Source organism: Spinacia oleracea, chromosome 1, assembly GCF_020520425.1.
Source record: "Spinacia oleracea cultivar Varoflay chromosome 1, BTI_SOV_V1, whole genome shotgun sequence".
NCBI lineage: Eukaryota > Viridiplantae > Streptophyta > Magnoliopsida > Caryophyllales > Amaranthaceae > Spinacia > Spinacia oleracea.
In genome coordinates, this window is record NC_079487.1 from 101004812 (window position 1) to 101028267 (window position 23456).

Genomic DNA, 23456 nt, shown 5'->3' on the forward strand with positions numbered 1-23456 from the left:
CAGTCAATTAAATGATTTAACCATACAATTTGTAACTTATTATTAAGAAAATAGAATAAACATAACACCACCTGACTATAAAAAAAAAACATAACACCCCCGCAAAAAGAAGCAATATTGTACATAAGAATATTACAACCTCAGCAATGACTAATGAGCAAAAAATAAGAAGCAATATAAAAACGTACTTCGTCGATATTCAATCATGTCATTTGAACAAGGTAACTGTTTTTATAAATCTAACGTACTACAGTACTTCGTATTTTATTTGTTTCCTAAATTAAAACAAAAATCAGGCTTAAATTAAAACGAAAATCAGACCTATAGTAATCATATTAATTTTATAAACATACAACAAAGAACTTGTTGTGAAATAGAGAGAAAAAGAGGAGAAATTGGGAGAGAATAATGGTATGTTTTATTCCATGAACAATAGGGTATATATGCATACAATAGAATAGGGTTTGCTTGGAGAACAATAAACCCTAGATCTAGAATATTCCAGAAAGATACTAGGGGTATAATGGACATCCACATAATATTTCATAACACTCCCCCTTGGATGTCCATTTTTGAAGATTATGCCTCGTTAAAACCTTACTAGGAAAACCTTATGGGATAAAAACTTAGTGAAGGAAAAAGAGTACATCATTCTTCATAATACGCTTGAGATGTTGCCTCATTAAAAACCTTACCAGGAAAACTCAGTGGGACAAAACCTTGGTTAAGGAAAAAAGAGTGCAACGCGTATTTCTCCCCCTGATGAATACATCAATTGAGATTTTCTTGTGCGATCTATCCAATATTGCTGAGTAGCTTCTCAAATGTAGCAGCATGAAGTTCCTTGAAAATTGATTCTCCAAAACTTAACTTGAATCTTCAATTCTCCACTTGAACAAATGAGGTGAATATTTCTATCTCCAATGTTTTGAAAATAATACATGTAAGATCATGTGCTTTTCTCTATCTCATTCGATACATTTGTTTTCGATTTTCCCGATGAATAATATAATAATTCTTTAACTTCACCTGAGATAAATACATTTTCTTGTACATGATATTACAAAACTTATCCATACATATTGGACATATATACCTTCTTCCGGAGGTCATAAATGGTAGTTTTCGGTCAATATTGATCAAACTTTCTTTGGTCATACTTTCATGGAAATACATGATAAATAACAATACCATCGTCCAACTTGGAGGTATAATATAGCTAATAATGTTATTTATGGTTTTTCGGGACCATAACATAATATCCATTGGAAGAACATTACATACCTTTATCTTATATTTTAAGATGATTCATATTTGTACAAGAATTCTTTCATGAATAAATTAATATGTATATTTCAAAACTCTTACGTATTCAAACTTCAGGTTGAATTGTCATTTCAAAAACACTCTTTTAAAGTTTTGATAACTTCTTATCAATGTTGTGATATTCATATGCAAACTCACAGGGCTAGATGTTTAAGAACATCATGTGATATTCAATCCATTATTTCTCGCATATGCATTATATTTCGGTTCCATCATCTACCGGTATCATCAAAATTCTTCAACATATATTGTAAATGCTATTTATTAATGATATCTGAATACTTATTCAATAGGTACCATTCATCTTTTCTCATGGGCCATCTATTATATTTCAGATATCTATACCACTTCAAGGGTATTTCATACACTATATAATTAATAGTGTTTTCTCTATTTTTTAAAATATCATCAACTGCATTATCTTGCCATCCTTTTCATATAATCACTATGTTGGAACCGTATATATAATCTACACTTCAGGTGTAGAGATTTAAATAAATATTGGCAAGATATATATTTCTCAACACTTACTATATGTAACATCGAGCACTATGAATATCATACACCTTTATGCCTTTGAACATGTAACAATTTAACACAATCAAGTCATAGATATTTATGTCCAAACATACTTCGAGGACATAACGTTGGCATGTACACTTACTCATATGGGGATCAATTTATTATCTTTCAATTTTGCCAACTTATTCTTGCTCGTCTCCCCCTAAGTTGGGAAAATATTTTCAATATGTTATGGGGCATAAAAAATTTCACCAACTAAATAATACACTTTTCAACGTGTATTTTGATAAATATTACATACTTTTGTTCTCTTCTGGAGATCAACATTGATTATGGGGAGTAGATATAATATGCAGTTGTTTTCTTCATATTTTCTCTTTTCGTGCTGACGTATGATTGCCCCGATCAAGAGATTTATGATGCTTATTTATGATACTTAAGTCAATCACAAAATATTTGTAAACTTATTGGTGATTTTCAAGTCACCTACTATCATTTTGGTGAACTTCAGGTCACTTACTATCATGGTGAACTTTAAATCACCTATCATTATACAATTTTTTCAAAATCATTAATATCTCTGTATTTATTTTCTCAATCGATTCATTATAACTATTCGATTGAAATACAACTCAACCTCATCATTTCGTCCTGCCTTTGAATATATACAACATATGAGGGAGTGTCAGCACATAAAATTTTATTTGATAAGAATTTTCAAATTCTCATAACCGGTGTTCTTAAACCCGGATGGCCTGGATTATCACATCATGCGTATATAATATCATATAAAATATTTCATTCGATAACTGCTGGTTATCTTCTCAAAGTGATCACTGTAATTATAGAATACTATAATTTGAACATATTGTGATGTGATATTACGACACAAACTGGTGTCTCAATTATAACGGCAAGACAATCTAAACAAAACTTATGGAAGATATCTTGTACTCTTCAAGAGTATCCATTACAACTTTGGTACATATCACAAAAGTATACATCTTCAGAATGTAGTATATTACTCATGCTCATAGAGCGAGTCAATAAGACATGATCAAATATTTGTACCAAGTTTAACATATTGTATTATAATCCTGATCATATACTACTAATTTTATTATGTTCAGAGCTATCTCCCCCTTATCCTTGCATGTATATAAATTTGGTTCGGAGGGCGTGCTACAACGTCTATTAGACATATGTTTTCATTATCTTTATACACCATGTTTGTCTATAATTTATTCCCTTGTGATGAGTACTAATAAAACTCAACAAGATGTTATGCTGTAATGGGCCCAACTTTTATTTAACATTTTCTCCGCAACCAACCAAAAGTATAAAGTTTGAGTTTTCTCATCATTAATTTTACCTGATTTTCATCATTTACAATCTCACTTCTGGTGTATTTTGAAATTGCATTCATACTCATTTATTCCGCCATGATTATACTATATTTTACTTTTACATTCGATCTCAATCATGACTATTGACATTATCTTTACCATTTTTATTCATACATTTCTCATTCACTTCTGGGAATGGTTAACCTAGTTGAATGTGAGAATAATATTTTTCTTCAGGATTTCTTTATTTTGTTCATCCACCAAAAAGACAATATATGAACTAATTAAAAACTCTATTGAATATTTCTCACAACTATCGTGTCTGCAGGACCACACTAGTTTCATGAAAGATGTGAAGGGTATCTTGACAACAAGATTTAGAAACTATTATAGTTTTCTAGGTCATATTTTCTTGTACATCTCCAAATAGATTTGCAGGCCTTTAATGGTCAAATGTCCAGACTTAAGTCGTGAACTTATTTCAACTTATAAACAAAAGTCAAGGCTATATATTTGCATTTCAATCTATAATACCTTTGATTATAATTATCTTCAAGGAAGAGCAAGACCCACTTATTTATGTTTTCAATATTATTATATAGTAAATTATTATAAATTCTTTCCTTGTTTTCATAGACCAATGGCCTTTTCCTCCACAGCGGTAACATACATTGGTCACATTCTCATATTATCTTTCTTTTGTTTGTTATCATCTTTGTCCCACTTCTGGTGGGAATATGAGTTCTTGAGAGAACCACCTAGACCTCGACCTCGGCCATATCCGTATCCTCGCCCACATCTCCGACAACTATTGTTGTGTGGTAGTTTCTTTCCCATTATGGGGTGTCACATTCTCTTCGGGGAATAGAGCAGAATCAGTTGGACTTGATTCTTAATTTTTCATCAATAGCTCGTTATTTTTTCTCAGCCACATGGAGACAAGATATAAGTTCAAAATATTTCTTAAATCTCTTTTCACGGTATTCTGTCTGTCGGGGAATAGAGCAGAATCAGTTGGACTTGATTCTTAATTTTTCATCAATAGCTCGTTATTTTTTCTCATCCACATGGAGACAAGATATAAGTTCAAAATATTTCTTAAATCTCTTTTCACGGTATTCTGTCTGCGGGACAACATTATTTGAGTGAAAGGTAGAATAGGTTTTCTCCATCATTTTTGCATCAATGATTTTCTCTCTACATGATTTCAACTGTGAAGTAATTTTGAACATAGCTGAATTATATTCAGTTACAGACTTAAAGTCTTGTAGTCTTAAATGTAACCAATCATAACTAGTTGTGGGTATTATCACAGTTTTCTGTTGGTCATACGTTTCCTTTGGGTTATTCCAAATGGCGTGTGGATCTTTTATGGCCAAATACTCACTCTTAAGACTCTAATTGACGTGATGACGAAAAAAAAATATCATAGTCTTTGCCGCGTTTTGACTTGTTGATTTATATACTTCTTTGATTGTATCACCAAGTTAATTAAAGTTCGACCTAATTCACTATACAAAATATTAGTACTACAAATTAGGACTTGGAAATTATTAATAAACATATACATACCAAGTTGTAATCGGTAAATGATACACAATGAGACAAAAGTATACAAAATCGATCAAACAACAGTATGCATACCAAACATCGATAAATCAAAGACCTTGATGAAATAAGATTATGCTTATGTGTTGATTATACGGAAATAGAGGCAACATAAGGCATCAACGGATGACAATAAAAGCATTTGAATAAATTTGAATAAAATATAATAGAATAGCAGCATAGTCGATTATAATTAATGACGATAATCGTCTATGATGGAACATCAAATACTTTGCATCATGATCAACGCAGCAAATCGTGATGTATTGATTGCGGAGATAACCAAAATTATCTAATAAGCAATTCATAACGATAAACAAATTCCGCCAACATAATACAAACATTATGGTCCTTGTTCTCAAGATTAATATCAAGTCAAATAATATCAATTATCTAACGCTCAAATTTCAATAATAAGACAAAGTATGATATATAATACTAACCTCTAATGGCGGATGATCTCGTTCGCTCAATCGGTTAGGGTTTGGTGCTGATAACGTGTTGTGAAATAGAGAGAAAAAGAGGAGAAATTGGGAGAGAATAATGGTATGTTTTATTCCATGAACAATAGGGTATATATGCATACAATAGAATAGGGTTTGCTTGGAGAATAATAAACCCTAGATCTAGAATATTCCAGAAAGATACTAGGGGTATAATGGACATCCACATAATATTTCCATACTTTTAGTTTTGTAAAACACAAAACTGAAAAGGAAAAAAAAAGTCATCGGCCTTAATTTAGTCAATGGTTTCTGGATTTCAGCCGTAAGTTTGGAGAGTTTGGGCGGATTGGTCCCATCTCGAAGATTACCTTTACCCTGGTTGGTTGGTCAATGAACAAGCTTGCTAGTTTGCTGATAAAGCGGTGGACGGTTCTTCTCTATCTCTCACCCCCCACGGCCCACCCCCACCCTACTACGACGAGTTCTCTTCTCTATTATATTATATTTTTTAACTATTCACTTAATCTTATCTTTTCAAAAATTCACTTTTCCCTATCCTAAACGTATTTACTTTGTTTTATAATTCCTAAATTTTAATATTTAAATATAATTAGTGACTGGACAATCTTACGTGGACGCTCCCAATGCTCATATATATTAGATTATTTGATTCTTATATCTCATTTTACCTTTTAAAAAATGATAGAAAATTATTTATCATATTAGAATTTTTAAATATTCACTTAATCTTATCTTTTCAAAAATTCACTTTTCCTTATCCTAAACGTATTTACTTTGTTTTATAATTCCTAAATTTTAATATTTTAAATATAATTAGTGACTGGACAATTTTACGTGGACGCTCCCAATGCTCACAAAAAAAAAACTCCCCTTTATATATATATATACATACATATATATATATATATATATATATATATATATATATATATATATATATATATATATATATATATACTAGATTTTAGCCCGTGCGATGCACGGATTCTATTCATTGTTAAATTAAAATAAATCTCCTATATATACCAACTGGTATATTTTATATATTATATTAGATTAGTTTTTAATTTTGGATTGAATTTCATTTTATATTTATTTTTTAATTATTAAAGTATTTTTTTTTTGAAGAAATTGTATATGTGTAATATTAGTAATTAATTAAAAAAATATCTACGTGACACCTAAATATTTATCTACATGACACCCGACTTTTTTAATTCAAAAATAATTTCAAAATCTTATTTTTCATTGGCCGAAACCGTTAGATTTCCTATGTGGCGCTCTATTATTGCAATAGTGTTTGATTTTGGATTGAACTTTATTTTAGATTAGTGTTTGACTTTGGATGAATTTTATTTTAGATTTATATTTTAATTTTTAGAGTGTTTGATTTTGGGTGGAGTTGTATATATTAGTAATTAATTAATTAAAATATCTATGTGGCACCTAATTAGTTATCTACGTAGCACTCAATTTTTTTAACACAAAAATAAATTAGAAATCTTATTTTTTATTGGCGAAAATCATTAGATTTCCTACGTGGCGCTTTAATAATACTGCAAATATGTCTCCTTCATATATATATAAATATAATTTTAAAATCTTATTTTTTATTGGTCGAAACCATTGTGTTAGTGTTTGACTTTGGCTAAAAATTTATTTTAGATTAGTGTTTGATTTTGGATTAAATTTTATTTTAGATTTATTTTTAATTATTAGAGTATTTGATTTTGGATGGAGTTGTACAATATTATTAATTAATTAATTAATTAATTAAAATATCTACATGGCACGTAATTAATTATCTACGTGGAACTTGATTTTTTTAATTCGTAAATAAATTAGATTTTTTTTTTCATTGGCCGAAACCAATAGTAATCCTAGGTGGCGCTCTGATGCACGGATTCTACTAAATTGTTATGTTTAAATAGAACTCCTATATACCAATTTTATATATTAGATTAGATTAGTTTTTGATTTTGCATTAAATTTTATTTTAGATTTTTTTTAATTATGCGAGTGTTTGTTTTTGGATGAAATTGTATATGCGTAATATTAATAATTAATTAATAAAAATATCTATGTGGCACTCGATTTTTTTAATTCAAAATTAATTTTGAAATCTTATTTTTCATTAGCCGAAACCATTATATTTCCTACGTGGAGCTCTAATATTGGATTAATGTTTGATTTTAAATTGAATTTTATTTATTTTATTTTGGATTAGTGTTTGATTTTGGATGAATTTTATTTTAGATTTAATTTTTAATTTTTAGAGTGTTTGATTTTTGATGGAGTTGTATATATTAGTAATTAATTAATTAGAATATCTATGTGGCACTTAATTATTATCTACGCGGAAATCGATTTTTTAATTCAAAAATAAATTAGAAATCTTATTTTTCATTGGCCGAAACCATTAGTAATCCTAGGTGGCGCTCTAATATTTCAGCAAATAGAATTTTATTTTAGATTTAATTTTTAATTTTTAGAGTGTTTGATTTTGGGTGGAGTTGTATATATTAGTAATTAATTAATTAGAATATTTACGTGGCACTTAATTAATTATCTACGTGGCAATCGATTTTTTTAATGCAAAAATAAATTAGAAATCTCATTTCTCATTTGCCGAAATCATTAGTAATCCTAGGTGGCGCTCTAATATTTCAACAAATATGCATCCTTATATATATATATATATATATATATATATATATATATATATATATATATATATATATATATATATATATATATGATTAGATTTAAAGATGTGGGATTTAATTGTGTAAGATGAAAAGATAAAAAAATCCAACAAATTGCCAAATTGGATATTTTCAAGAGATAAATGGAAGAGTTCACAAAGTCTAAACTCCTTTTTCCCAAAATCAAAGGGCAAACCATCGTCCATTCATCCACCAACTGTTAACAACCTGGTGGCCTGGTTGAGGTGGACGTAGTAGAAAATGTATTTAATTTGTATGGGAGAATTCACCTAGCAAAACTGATTGTATCTGAGTGATCTGACTGAGGATAAGCCATATGGCTAATATAGGCCATATCATAATTATTATTTATCTTTTTAGAAAGAAAAACAAATTCATTGATAAAGAGTCATATGACATTTATAAAAGAAATATAGATCTAACAAATATATGATAAATTGAATTGGCTAAAAGAAAGCGTACTATTCTTTCTCCTTTTTTTCTCTGTTAATGTCATGGTTTTATGTTTGATATAAATAAATTTCTAGGAAAGCTATATGATTTGATTAGTAGAAGAATAAAAATTAAGAAAAAAATTGTTACTCAAATACATAAATATTAAATTTTTATACGACTTTTCTCCTTTTTAGTTGTTTTCGTGTCACAAGTTGTATCGTTGGAGTGATGGATAAAACTTGGCATTAACATACAAGAGGTCATGGGTTCAAAGGATGGTAGCAACACTTTTTTTTGGTGAGGACACAATAAACAATCATGTGTGCATACGACGTGGCGCTGCAATGCCATGTCACTTGCCAAGTCACCATGACACGTGGAGAGATGTCATGGATTGCCTTGAGGATTTAATTATATATATAGATATAGATATTTATATGGTAATCTAGTGTCAAGAGCTTAGTTTTTTCGTATATAGACTAAAAAACCTATTTAAATCGTAATTTTTTTTTTGCTAAGTAAGAAAGGATAATATTAACCACAAAAACAGATTACAAGCTAGGCTAACTCCAAAGGAAAAGAACCAACTAGGTTGGACCATTTCACAAAGGAGAGAGCAACACAACTAAACAACTCTTAAAGAGTTAAAAACCATAAGCTATCCTTTCGACTTACTTTTCTAGGCATTACAGTCCTAATTCTATCTCTCACAATCTGCTTGATTCTATTAACAGTGTTTTGCACAGTTGGAATAAACTTATCCCATAAACTGCCATTCCTACTCCTCCATACAGAATACACAGTTGCTGCCAATGCAGCACACCAAACTTGTCTTCGAAATTTGGTTTGATGACTATTACCAATTCTGCTAATGAGGATCTGAAGCCCACAGTGAGTAGTGTGGAGACCAACCCAACCCTTGATCTCCTCAATACACTTCTTGCTATAAGGGCATGAAAAAAACAAATGATCATGAACCTCCTCCTGCTGATCACACAACAGACAGTTAGGAGAGGAGCATACACCAATTCTGGCTAGCCTTGCAGTTGTTTGTAACCTATCCTGAACAGCCATCCAACAAATGAACTTGTGCTTAGGAGTATTCAATCTATTCCAAACCATATGATCCCAGTGCACCAGTGGTTTTTGACCTGTGAGTTTTTTATACACATCTTTCACAGAATAACAGGTAATGCTGCTAAATTCAGCAATAGTATAGTATTGCTTCAGAACTTCTTTTGTTTCACAAATCTTTCTCCAGTACCAGCTTGCAGAAGTGTTAGGCTGATACTCCCACCATTCCCCATCCTTGACATATACAGAGCTCACCCATTTGATCCATATACTATCTTGCTTTGTGGCCACAGCCCACACATACTTTCCAATAGCTGCAGTGTTCCATTTCAGAATGTCTCTAAAGCCAAGGCCACCTTCTTTCTTCTCACAACAAGAACTGTTCCAGGATATGTTACTTGGCTTGCTACTATAAGCTTGCCCGCTCCACAGAAATGACCTACACACCATGGTGATCTCCTTCAGAACTCTCTTAGGCAAGATATAAATCTGAGCCCAATAGCTATGCAAACTCAACAAAACAGAATTAATCAGAAGAACTCTTGCTGTATAGGAGAGGTTTCTGGAACTCCAAACTTTGATTCTTAGGATCATCTTATCCACTAGCATTTCACATTGTGCAGCAGTAATCTTTTTAGCACAGATAGGCACACCCAAGTACTTGAAAGGTAAGGTACTTCTAGTAAAACCAGAAGCTGACACCACTCTCTTCACATCATCTTCAGCCATGCCATAACAATAAATAGATGATTTTTGCTTATTTGCCATTAAACCAGATGAATTAGAGAACAACTTGAAAGCTTGAAGAAACAAATATATTGAAGGAAACTCACCTTTGCAGCACAGAATAAGATCATCAGCAAAACACAAATGAGTCAATTTTAAGTCTCTGCATCTTGGATGAAACTGGAACATGGGAAGCTCACTCATTTTATGAAAAATTCTGGAGAGATACTCCATACAGATTACAAACAGCATAGGGGACATGGGATCCCCGTGTCTCAACCCCCTTTTAGACTTGAAAAAACCATGAAGAGAACCATTGATAACCAGAGAAAACATGGGGGTAGTCACACATTCCATAATTAGAGCCACAAACTTCTTTGGGAAACCTAACTGCTCCAACATTTGAAGCAGAAAATTCCAATCCACTGTATCATAGGCTTTCTGTAGATCAATCTTCATTAAGCAGCTAGCCTTCACATCCTTTCTGCCATAATGTTTCACCAAATCCTGAATCACCATGATATTGTGTACAATATACTTCCCATGTACAAATCCCCCTTGATTCTCTAGAATCAAATCTGGAAGGACTTGTCTGAGTCTCCCACACAAGACTTTAGTTACACACTTGTAAAGTGTATTACAACAAGAAATTGGCCTAAATTCACTCACATTCTTAGGACACTTGGTCTTTGGAATAAGAGTAATGGCAGTATGATTGATTTCTTTTAACAGTTTCCCATGCTGCAAAACATCTAGCACAGCAGCAACTACATCCTCTCCCACAATGTTCCATGTGTCTCTATAAAAGAAAGTCCCAAAACCATCAGGTCCTGGAGCCTTAATACCAGGAATTGAGAACAAAGCTTTCTTAACTTTATCATAAGTGTAAGGGGCATTCAAAATATGTTTGTGATGATCTGTAACCATTGGACCTGCTTGAACAATCTGACTGAGAACATCAGTTCTATTAGAGTGAGTGCTACCCAACAAAGTAGAATAAAAATCCAGAAAAGCTTTAGAAACACCATCTGAAGTGTCAGTCCAAACCCCATTCATGTCATGTATGCTGTAAATCTGGTTGTGAGTGTTTCTGCTTCTGATACTCTGATGAAACAATGCTGTGTTTTCATCACCTGCTTCGAGCCACTCCAATTTTGCTTTCTGCCTCAAAAATTCCAGATAAGCTTTGTGTTTTGTTCTGTACTCCTGCACAGCTTGTAATTCTGCATCAGCTAAACCTTGATCAGCTGGATTTAAATGCATTGCAGTTTGAGCTGCAATCATTTCATGGTGAGCTTTAAGATCAGCTGCATGAACATCACTAAACCCAGCTCTATTCAGCTCCTTCAAAGCTGCTTTTACTTTTTTCAGTTTTGTAACTACAGTGAACATCTTACTTCCTTGAATCTGAATGTTCCATTGTTCTTGCACAATAGTATTAAAATCTGGAGCATTTCTCCACATTGTAAAGTATTTGAAGGGTTTCTTCCCTCCTGAATTTCTAGGATACACTGTAAGGAGACCAGGAGAATGATCAAAAGACCTTTCGTTCATGAAACAAGCTTCTGCAGACCCATACTCACTCTGCCAACCAGCATTAGCCATGGTTCTGTCAATTTTTGAAAATACTCTAGCTATTCCTTGTTGCTTGTTGTTCCAAGTGTACAAATTGCCTACGCTCTTAACATCCTCCATTCCACAATACTGCATACAATCACACATGGAAGTGATCTCACTAGTCCTCACTGGAGCACCAATTCTTTCATCTAAAGCCATGACACAGTTGAAATCCCCACAGATCACCCATGGATCATGAGTATTCAGATGCCTCAAATCTTTCCACAACTCCTCTCTAGCATTGTTTTCATTGAATGCATAAATGAAAGTACATAAAAATTTAGTTGTACTTCACACTGGAGTAACAGAACAGTGAACAAATTGACTAGTTACAGCAATAATGTTCACTATGAAACTATTAGGATTCCATGCCACAATGATCCTCCCTCCATCATGGTAGCTAGCATTGCTTGTGAAACACCAAGTACTAAACATTCTCTGGTAAAGCTTACCTAGATTGGCAATCTTTACCTTGTGCTCCAGAAGCCCAACCAATCCAACATGATATTTGTGAATGAATTACCTCACCATATCTTGTTTCTGGATTAGATTGAGACCTCTGACATTCCAAGAGAGGACTCTATCCATAAGAGGATGGAGGGTTCCCCCTCCCTACAGTTCCCCCTATCTTTTCTCCAGAACCTTTAAATCGTAATTAAATATTTGATTTTTTGTCACGTTTTCTTAATCATGTTGTTACTACAAAAGTCCACTAATCTTAAATCAATTGTATTAATAATAGGAGGAGTAGTCTACTCAGGTTATAAACTAGAGCTCTTTGATGTGGACACAATACGGACACTTATTTTCTAACACAACACTCTTGTCGTCTCTCAGCATAACATCGATGTCGTTACTAGGGCTGTGCACGGGCCTCGGACCGGACCGGTTGGACGAGTAGATAGATTAGATCTTTAATTTTTGAAGAACGAAGACCGGACTGGTATAATTTCGGTCCAGACCGTATTTAGACAAGATGGGACCGAATCTATTTTGAAAGTTCGATCAATTACAATCTACACTAATATATTAAAAGGCGTTTGTGAAAACGTATATGTGTCGCGTAGACTCCCTCCGTATTACGCCACGTCACCACTAATAAGCATCATGGTATGTATTGACAACCAAAAAAACATGTAGCAAGGATCGAACACCAAACCTCATGGATTAAAAGTTTCACTTCCTACCATCTCAAGTTCTCAACTAGCTACAATGTTTGTCATATTTTCACATATAAATGTAAAATACAATCTTTTAAAATTGGGCACATTTTTCGAAAACGTAAACCCGACTAAAAGTAAAACCCGGAGCAACGCCCGGGCCACACACTAGTTAATGTTTACATGACGATACGTTAAGTGCGGCAAACGTTCAAAATCCCTCTTCATTTTTTATTTTAGGAAGGTAATATAGAACGACCGTCTCTGACCAGAGTACTTGATCTATATATGATTGAGCATATAAAATGCCCTTTTCACCCGTTTTTAAATCTTAAATTTTCTAGCGCGTTGATGAGTTGAAGAACACCTCTAAGCTGATTTAATTACAAATTAAAGTCTATTTCAACAATACTTTTAACCCTTTTATCCCTTTCGTAGTAGTGAACATGCAATTTCTCATTCCTCTACAGAAGCAGAGCATCGTTCGAAGGAAACATATGTAGACATGTGAATTAAAGCTGTTTATAAAGCAACTACTATGAGATTTTAGAGTAGAACACAAGTAGGGTATGAGTAATATGTTTTGCGATAGTTAGCCAACATTTAATATTATATATATTGCACAAAATCTAGTGATCATGAGAGAAAAAAGTGTCATTAATCAGATTGTCATGATCATAGGGGATGCAAATAAATGAATTATTTTGCTTTTGTATATGTGTCAACGAAAGTGCAATCAGCATATATATACTGTCACTAAAGCTTTTGAAAATGCACAATTTGAGTTTTTTTCTTTTTCTATTTGGCATTCAATCGAGTTTACGCTCCACCTTAAAGGGAATGTTAAGATATATATCTAGCAATTAAATGCTATCATACTACATCCGTTTCAAAATTATATTTACACTTTTCGTTTTAGTCTGTTTTATAATATATGTTCATTACGTTTTGCTTTATACTATTTCTGAACATAAAAATTTACTATCTTAAACTTCGTATCCCACAATATTTACAACCTTCCACTCAATTTTCTTTTACTTTATTCAATTTTTTTGCACTGCACTAACCCACCTTTTCACACATTTATCTTACTTAATCTATGTTTTATTATTTTAAACTACCTTTTTACACATTTTTCTCTTTTATCTTAATATTTGTGCAAATAGTACTCTAACGATCATTTTAAATGGGATGTTGTATAATTCTAGTAGTAGCTAGAGTTATATTACACTACAAGAATTTGTATCTTTAACGACAACCTAATTACGACGGGTTAAAAATCCCGTCGCAAAAGCCTTTTGCGACGGGGCTAACAACCAAACAATGACGGGAATAACCGTCGCAAATGTCTTTTATGACGGATTTACGACGGATTTACGACGGGATTTCTATTAACGACGGCCCGCTTTTATGACGGGTTCGCGACAGGAAATCCCGTCGTTAATGAACGATTATTGGCCTTTCGCGACGGGATTTCCCGTCGTTAATAGTACTATTTCTTGTAGTGTTAGAATAATGTTTCTTAATGTTCCGGTGTTGTAAAGATGGAAACAATGGGCTTCGAATGAAGGCCCTTTTGTATGTGTTGAAGATCTTGCTTGCTTGAATGAGTAGAGTCCGAATTCACCTGCACAAGAGCAAAGTCACTAGCCTCGGGGGTGTTTCCGAGGAAAGCCCCTCCGATGCCTAAGTAAGAATGATGCTCGGATTCTAGAGAGAAGTTCTCTAGAAGAGTAGTCTTAAGGCGATAAATTGGACGTACCTTGAGGTGTGAGCCTTGGCCGCCTATTTATAGTGTTTGCATAATAAATGCCCATAGGTCATTTATTGCTATTGGGCCTTGGGCCTTGATGGATGGCTGACTAGCCATTGGTAGGTTTTGATGCTGTTTGTTTAGAGCCATTGGGCTTTGGACTTAGTGGCCCAATTGAGAATCAATTGGGAGCCCAAACAACATGCCCCCCAGACCCGGTCCATTTAGAATTAAATGGGTGGGTTTCCAGCTGTCAGAAGTCCAAAAGTTCCCTCTTTTTTTTTGAGAAGGGATGATTTGCATTGATGACAAGTGTTGGGATTTGTATTGTGTCGTGGAGATCATGGGTCGAAAGGAAGTTGATGCGTTTCCCTTTTCTATAAATACCGGGCGCTAAACTTCCTTCAAACTTTACTTTCTCTCTCTTTTAAACAAACTTCCTCTCTTTTCCCGGCGATCGCGGTTTTTGAGTTTCTTCAGATCTACGAAATTTGGCCAGCCTTAGACTTCGGGAACTTGTGTTGTTCGTTTTATCGGCGAATTCCGCTTCGGAAAAAGGTAATTTGTTTCTGAATTCTCCTTACTTCTTCGTTCTTCCTTCTACTCCTCAATCTAAACCCTAGACCGAGATTTCGCGACCATGGCAAAGAATAGGGGCAAAAGCAAGTTCGTCGTTGGCTCCTCTAGTGAGAGGGAGAATGTACCTTCGGGAAGGTTACAGAAAACTTCGAGGGGTCGGCCTTCGGAGAGGCCGGTGGAGAGGCGTTCGACTGGTTGGGATGCTTCCAAAGATGATGTTGTTGGCGGGTCTAGCGTGTCTGAACGCGCAACTTCTGGTAAGAAAGCTGGTTCTTCGGGTGTGCGCCGTCCTTACCCTGAGTTTCCAGTTCATTGGACTGAAGCTGATCCGCAGGGCAAGTATGCCCCGATCTTGCATGAGACCACTAAGATCGATGGTCCGTTGGAGAAATCGGTCAGTGGTGACTGGTTGGTGGAGGCGAAGCTGGGGAACTACCATCGGAGGGCCGAGGAGCTATACGGAATCCAGCACGCCTTGGGGTACTGGTGCGAGCTTCCCGATCAGGAGCGTCCTCGGGTGACTCATCCGCCGAGGGGGTTCATCTCTGTGTATACTCATCACTTGGAGAACGGTCTCCGCTTTCCCTTGGATCCATTCATTTCCGAGCTCCTGGTGTCGTACAACATCAGTTTGGCCCAACTTACACCCAAATCTATGAGGCACATCATCGGATTTAGATGGGTGTGCGATTTTGTTAACTTTCCCTGTTCTGTCGCCGTGTTTCGGGATCTCCACGATCTGTCTTTCAATCACGCTTCCAAGGGGGATGGGTATGGTTGGTGGACCATCATCAACAAAAAGTCCCGAAGGAAGGGGGAGCCGAACTACATTACGGCCTACCCTTACCTCAGCTCTGACCATAATTGGAAGACGGAGTGGTTGCTCGTTCGTGTGCCGACAGATCCGAAGCATCCCAATTTTTATCGCCCTCCGAAGTGGTTTGTGACTCCTGATCCTGATATGAGAAGCGTGGCTGCTCCGGATCGGAACCATCACCACTACATGAATCTCCTCCAGTGGTTTTTGGCTCGGGAGGACAACTACAAACTGCCGTCTAGCTGGCTCCCGAACCTCAACTATATCTTGCGGGAGGACATTCTTGCTGTTGCCGGTCTCAGCAGGATTTTTGACAGGGGTAGGTGTCTTTCGGCTGGGACCGTGCTTCAGTGAGTTTGTCCTCCTCCTTTTTGTCTCATTTTATTGACTTGTTTTGTGCTTTGTTTCTGCAGAGTACGGCTTTAGCTGCATTGATCTTGTGGTTTTGGGCATCTCTTTGGATCTGAAGACTATTCACGACTCGGCTCCTGATTACAAGTTCGGGAAAGAGAATCCTCGTAATCCTCGCTTGAAGGATTACGTGCTGTCTCATTCGGGTGTCGCTCGGTTATCCGAAGTTCGAGCTGATCCGTGGGATTCTTCCTCCTCTCCCGAAGCTGTTCCAGTGAAGGTCGTGCTTCCTGATTTGAGGACAACCTCAGATCCGGTGAGTGTTTCTATATCCCGAAGTTTTTTGTTTGTCTTTCTTTCTGGTTGGCCGTCGGCTAACGTCTTGGTCCTGGACCATCTTTTTAGGGTCCTGGGACTGACGCTGTGCCACGTGCCGTTCCTTCGGTTTCATCTCCGGCTCGGATAGATATCTCTTTATCTAGGAACCGGGTACTTCACGCTTTTTTCTTTATTTCTTCCTTTGTCTTCTTTTACATTTATTGACCCTTGGTCTCCCCTTTTTAGGATCAAAGAAAAAGGAAGGGTAGCACTCTTTTGAGGCCTTCCGCGCATCCGAAGAAAGCGAAGGCTTCTCAGTCCTCGGAGAAGGTATTTGCTCTGACTTGGAGTTTTTTGTAGTCCGTTTTTCCCTTCTTCTTCTTTTTCCTTGAAGCTGATCTTTGAACGCCTGTTTTGTAGGAAACGGTTTCGGAAGACATGCCTCCTCCCAAGAACCTCCTTCACTTCATGCCCTTGCCAGGGCAGAAGTTGAAGAGTGTGGTGGTTGCGGAGCCGCCGCCCGTGGATCAACCGTTGGCTGAGGAAGATACCATCCCCTCTCCGCTGAAGCCGTCTACTGCTTTAGGGATCGAGATCCAGGATATCACCAAGGTGATGGAGGCGATTGAAGCCGACCTTGTTCCTGGCTCGGATGCCCCTATCGTGGTCGAGCAGAAGGAGGAATCTGCTGACGTTTCTCTCGAAAGAGAGAAAAGTCCAGATAAGGAGATGGTGGACCTCACCGAAGCGCACATTGAGGTTCCCGAGGCTGAGAAGGAGGTTCCTTCTGCTGAGGAGGAGCAGAAGGAACAGGGTCTGACGAGGAAGAGGCGCCATTCGACCTTGGGCTCTACTTCGACCTCGGCCTTGGATAGATTGATCCACGCTGACCCTTGCTCGGATGTTCCGCTGAAACGGATCCCCGAGGAGGTAAGGGAGGCGATGGCTCGCTATGCCAGGGCTCCGGTTTTGGGGTAGAACCCCATGGCTCATGTGGGATCTTTGGTGGGTCCCGAAGCTGCTCGGGAGAATCTTCTTCGGGCCAACCCGCAGTGGAGGGTTCCTGGAGCTGAAGAGAGGAACCCGGCTATGATGGCCCAGTACTATCTGAATGAGGTAAGTGTTGGATTTTCTCTTTTGAGTTGTGTTTTTGTTTTATGTTTTTTTTTTTTTTTTTTTTCTACTTTTCCTCATCCTTCCTTCTCTTCACAGGCTGTTTTCTGGTCCTCGTTCGCTTCCGAGTGTAGCTCGGTTGAGGAGAGACAACTGAGGAGATATCAGGAGGCTTATGCTCGTGATATCCCTATTTTGGACCAGAAGGCTGGGCAGCTCTTCTCCGAGCTGGTGGAGGTCAAGCAACTGTACCTTCAGTACAGTCGTGAGGCTAGGGAATCGGCTGAACAGATCGGGGCCGAAGTTGGGAAGCTCACTTTCCAAGTCGAAGAGGATGCTGAAAAGATAGCTTCCTTCGACAAGGAGAGGAAAGAAATGGCCGCCAAGTTTGCGAGCGAACTTGAAGAAAAAGACAGTCTTCTCAAGGAGATGACGTCTAAATTTGAGGCGGCCATTAATCAGAGCCAGGAAGCGGAGGCGAGGCTTCAGCAGTTTGTCAAGCATCGGGAGATTATTCAGAATCAAGCTGACAAGGTGCCCGTTCTCCAGCTGAAGATCCGAGAGAAGGATGCGGCCATTCGGAAGTTGGAGCAAGAGCGAGTTGACCTCTACACTGCTGATCAGTGTAGAGAGCAATACTGGAATGGCATCCTGGGTGCTCGGCGCATGTTTGCGAAGCATATGCCTCATTTCCCTTGGAATGAAAAAGTTCCTCTCTGGATGAGGGCCCAGGATCACTTGGTGGAGTGCCAGGCCGATCGAGACGAAGCTGAAGCTGAACGCCAAGCTGCTCTTGCAGAGGCTCGGGCCCAGAAGGCGACTTCCGAAGGTGACACTACTGCTGGGGGTTCTTCGAAGGATGCTCCCCTGGGGGCTGCTCCTGAGACTCCCAAGAGTTAGGGATTCGGGAAGTCGTCTTCTTCAGAGTCGGTCGGTTCCAGTTGAGGACTTCCGAATGTGTGCTTGCCTTTCCCCCTTTTGCCTCGGCGCTGCGTTGTACTGTTTCTTTTTGCTTTCTTAGTACTTCGGTAGGCCGGTATTGTCTGTTGATGGCTGCCTATTTTAACTGTTTCATTTTGTTTTCAATTTTTGAGGGTCCTCGGGTATGTACCGAGTTTGTTTGATGTATTTGTACTTCCCCCAAATATTGAATGAAAAATGAATGTTTGTTACTTGGCTGCTTCTTTTCAATTTTGTACTTTCGCAATTTTAAGTCTTTGAATCCGTAGGTTTTTTGAGCTCTTCTTTCTGTAGACTTGCTAAAAACCCTTTGATCTTACGAGCTCTTCAAATCCATAGATCTGTTAAGAGACTTTTTAATTTGCGAGTTCTTCCAATCCGCAGATCTGCTAAGAGACTCTTTAACTTTGCGAGTTCTTCAAATCCGTAGATCTGCTAAGAGACTCTTTAATTTTGCGAGTTCTTCAAATCCGTAGATCTGCTAAGAGACTCCTTAATTTGCGAGTTCTTCAAATCCGTAGATCTGCTAAGAGACTCTTTAATTTTGCGAGTTCTTCAAATCCGTAGATCTGCTAAGAGACTCTTTAATTTCCAGACTCTTCAAATCCGTCGATCTGCTCAGAGGTCTGGATTGTTCTTCCGATCTCTTGTGGTTCGGAAACCTGGGCAAGAGATCGCTAGTCTGCCTCTTAGTTATGACTTCGGCGATCCGTGGATCTGAGCCGAAGTTTTATAACTTGATTCGAGCGACTGTTTGTTGCGAACAAGTTTTATCTGGGTATCGCGAATCCGAGGATTCTGGACGATTCCCTGAAGTGTATGATTTGGTCATTTCTTGCATTTTATCAAGGAATGGGCAAAGTCAACCTGTTTTTAGTCTCGGATTGATCAGATCCGAGGCTGCATGTATATATAAAGGGACAATAAATATAGAGATAAGTTTAATGAAACACATGGTGCCAATGGCTTTCCTCTTCTCATTAAACAACTTACTTGGTTTACGGACAGAGATCATACAAAATATTTCTTGAGAACATCGGCATTCCAATGGTTCTTCAAAATTGTTCCATCTAACTGTTTCAGCATAAACGTGCCTGGCCTTTTTTCGGAATGGATGATGTATGGTCCTTCCCAAGTGGCTGAGAGTTTGCCATGGATCCGTCCTTTCTGAACCGAGGCGGCGTTTCTGAGTACTAGATCACCGACTTTTAGGGGTCTGGCGTTGACTCTTCGGTTGTAATGCTTGTTGACCCTCTGCAAATAAGCTGCGTTGAGTATCCTCGCATCGTTCCGAGCTTCGTCCAGTAGATCGAGAGCTTCAGACAGAAGTTGGTTGTTGCTTTCTCCTTGGAGCCCATCATACCTGTTGTATGCCTGGATCCTCAAGCTTTCTGTTCCGATTTCCACAGGGATGACAGCTTCGGATCTATACAAGGTGGAACGGTGTTTGCCCGGTAGCTTCTTTCTCAGTGGTCCGAAGGGACCATAGCGTTCCGGGTAGCTCTTCTAACCATTTGTTTTTGTCATCCTCGACTCTTTTCTTGAGTGCATTGAGGATGAGTTTGTTAGCAGCTTCGGCTTGCCCGTTGCTTTGTGGGTGGCAAACTGCCGAGTAAGCTAGGTGTATGCCGAACTGTTTGCACCATTTTTGCAACGGGGTGTTGTCGAACTGTTTCCCGTGGTCGAAGACCATCAGTCTTGGTATGCCGAACCTTGTGATGATGTTCTGCCATATGAACTTGCGGACCTGAGGTTCGGTGATGGAGGAGACAGCTTCAGCTTCGATCCATTTGCTAAAATAGTCGACTCCTACAATCAACCACTTCTTCTGGTTCGTAGCTGAGGGGAAGGGACCAATGATGTCTAACCCCCACTGTGCGAATGGTAAGGGATACAGTGTTGATTGTAGGGTTTGAGCTGGTTGATGGATGGCTGGTGCGAACTTTTGGCATTTCTCGCATTTCCTTGCCATCTCCTTTGCCTCGGAAACCATAGTGGGCCACCAGTATCCGGCCCGAAGGGCTTTATGTGCCAATGTCCTGCCTCCGATGTGGTTTCCGCATATCCCGAGGTGGATTTCTCTTAGGATGTAGTCGGCGTCTGTTGGACCCACACATTTTAGCAGCGGAGCGGAGAATGATTTCCTCATGAGCTCTCCTTCGGCGCTGATGATGAACCACTTGTTGAATCTTTTCAGTTTTCTCGCCTGCAGCTTATCTTCGGGAAGTTCTCCCCTTTCTTTGTATGCAACTACTGCGTCCATCCAGCTGGGTTCGGTACGTAAACTGCATACTGTGGTGGGTAGCAAGTCAATGCTTCTCTCTTGGTGAACTTCCACGTGGACCGACCTGTTTAGGTCGATGAGTGTTGAGCTTGCGAGTTTTGACAGTGCGTCTGCTTGCGTGTTTTTTCCTCGGGGAATGAGAATGACTTCAAAGGATCTTAACTTTGACGTTAAGGATTTAATTTTTGCTAAGTAAGCTGTCATGCTGGGCCACTTGGCCTCATACTCCCCTCGGATCTGGTTGGCTACAAGCTGGGAATCAGTTTTGAGGCAAACATGCTCGGCCTCCAGGGATAAGCAAAGCTCTATTCCTGCGATTGCGGCCTCATATTCGGCCTCGTTGTTAGTTGCTTTGAAGCCGAACTTCAATGCATACTCTATGCTTTTCCCCGTCGGGGGGATTAGTACAACTCCTGCTCCTGAGCCGTTTATTGTGGAAGATCCGTCAGTGAAGACCTCCCAAGTGCTTTTCGTATCATCCAGCATTTCCTGGTATGAGCACTCGGCCAAGAAGTCTGCCAACGCCTGTGCTTTGATTGCGGTCCTCGGCTGATATTTGATGCCGAACTCTGATAGTTCGAAGGCCCAGGCAGCCAATCTTCCTGACCTCTCTATTTTGTCGAGTACTTTCTCGAGCGGTTGGTCAGTTAGTACTGTGATCTGGTGGGAGTCGAAGTATGGCCTCAGTTTTCGTGCAGCTACCACTACTGCATATGCGACTTTCTCGATGAGCGGGTACCGAATTTCGGCCCCTGTGAGTGTTCGGCTGGTGAAGTAGATTGGCTGTTGCTTCTTCTCTTCTTCCCGAAGAAGCACTGCGCTGACGGTTCCAGGGCTGACTGCGACATATAGGTACAGGGTTTCCCCCTCCTTTGGTCTGGCCAGTGTCGGCAGTTGAGCTAGGTGGGCTCTGAGTTGCTGAAAAGCTTCTTTTTGCTCCTGTTCCCATATCAGTTCGGGATCCACCTTCCTCGGGACCCCCTTTTTCTTGACTGGTTCTGCTTCTCCCCCGGGGAGGTTCTTTGGTTTCAGTGCTTTGAAGAAGGGGGCTCCCTTGTCCGAGGCTTTTGATATGAACCTTGTTAGTGCGGCTAACCTGCCGGTTAGCCTCTGCACATCTCTCTTGGTCTTCGGCTCGGGTAAATCCAATGCCGCTTGGACTTTGTCTGGGTTCGCATCGATTCCTCTTTCGCTCACCATGAATCCGAGGAACTTCCCTGACTTCACCCCGAAGACACATTTTTTTGGGTTCAGCTTCATGCTGTATTTCCTCAGATTTCCGAAGGTCTCTGCCAAGTCTTTGACATGGTCTTCCTCCTTGATGCTTTTTACGATGGAGTCATCCACATAGACCTCGACATTCCTCCCTTTCTGGTCGGCGAAGACGTGATCAACTAGCCTCTGGTAGGTGGCTCCGGCATTTTTCAAGCCGAAAGGCATCATTTTGTAGTTGAACACTCCTGCGCTTGTGATGAATGCTGTCTTTGCCCTGTCGTCGGGGTGCATGAACACTTGGTGGTAGCCTGAAAAGGCATCCATGAAGCTGAGCAGTGCATGGCCGCTAGTGGAGTCAACCAATTGATCTATCCTTGGCAGGGGATAGCAGTCTTTGGGGCAGGCTCGGTTCAGATCTGTGAAATCCACGCACATTCGCCAGGAGTCGTTCGCTTTCTTGACCATCACCACGTTGGCCAACCATTTTGGGTACATGCATGGCTTGATGAATCCGGCCTCTTGCAACTTTTTCACCTCTTCGGCGATGGCTCTGTTTTTCTCCGAGGAGTAATTCCTCTTCTTTTGTTTGATTGGCCGAGCTTCGGCGTTGACGTCCAGCTTGTGACAAATCAGCTTCGGATTTATCCCTGGCATATCTGCTGCCGACCATGCAAAATATCTTTGTGATCCCTGAGTAGTTGGATCAAATCGATTCGGAGCCCCGAGCTTAGGCCCTTGCCTATTCGGACGCTCCTGTCTGAACCTTCTTCGAGGAAGATATCCTCCATTTCCTGATCTGGTTCAGGAGACAGAGTTTCGGGGCGGGCATCGACCTCTGCGGGAGATAAGCTGCTCATGCCTGCTTTCCTCCTTTTTGCCTCACTTTCCTCACCTGGAGCATCTTTCTCCGCCTCCGAACTGTCTCCTAATTTGGGCTTTCGGACGGCGGTGTGGCAGGTTCTTCTCGCAACCTCTTGATCACCTCTAATTCGTTCGGCGAATCCTGCATCCGAGACGTATATCATCAGCTGATGGTATGTGGAGGGGACTGCTTGCATC

At 38.8% G+C, this 23456-nt stretch overlaps 1 protein-coding gene across 1 annotated transcript; it reads right to left on the reverse strand.

Annotated features, from left to right (window-relative positions):
- Nucleotides 1-9066: 9066 nt before the first annotated feature.
- Nucleotides 9067-12006, reverse strand: LOC130465564 (uncharacterized). Its single transcript, XM_056834373.1, has one exon. The coding sequence runs from the start codon at nt 12004-12006 to the stop codon at nt 9067-9069; it is 2940 nt and encodes a 979-aa protein (XP_056690351.1).
- Nucleotides 12007-23456: the final 11450 nt, after the last annotated feature.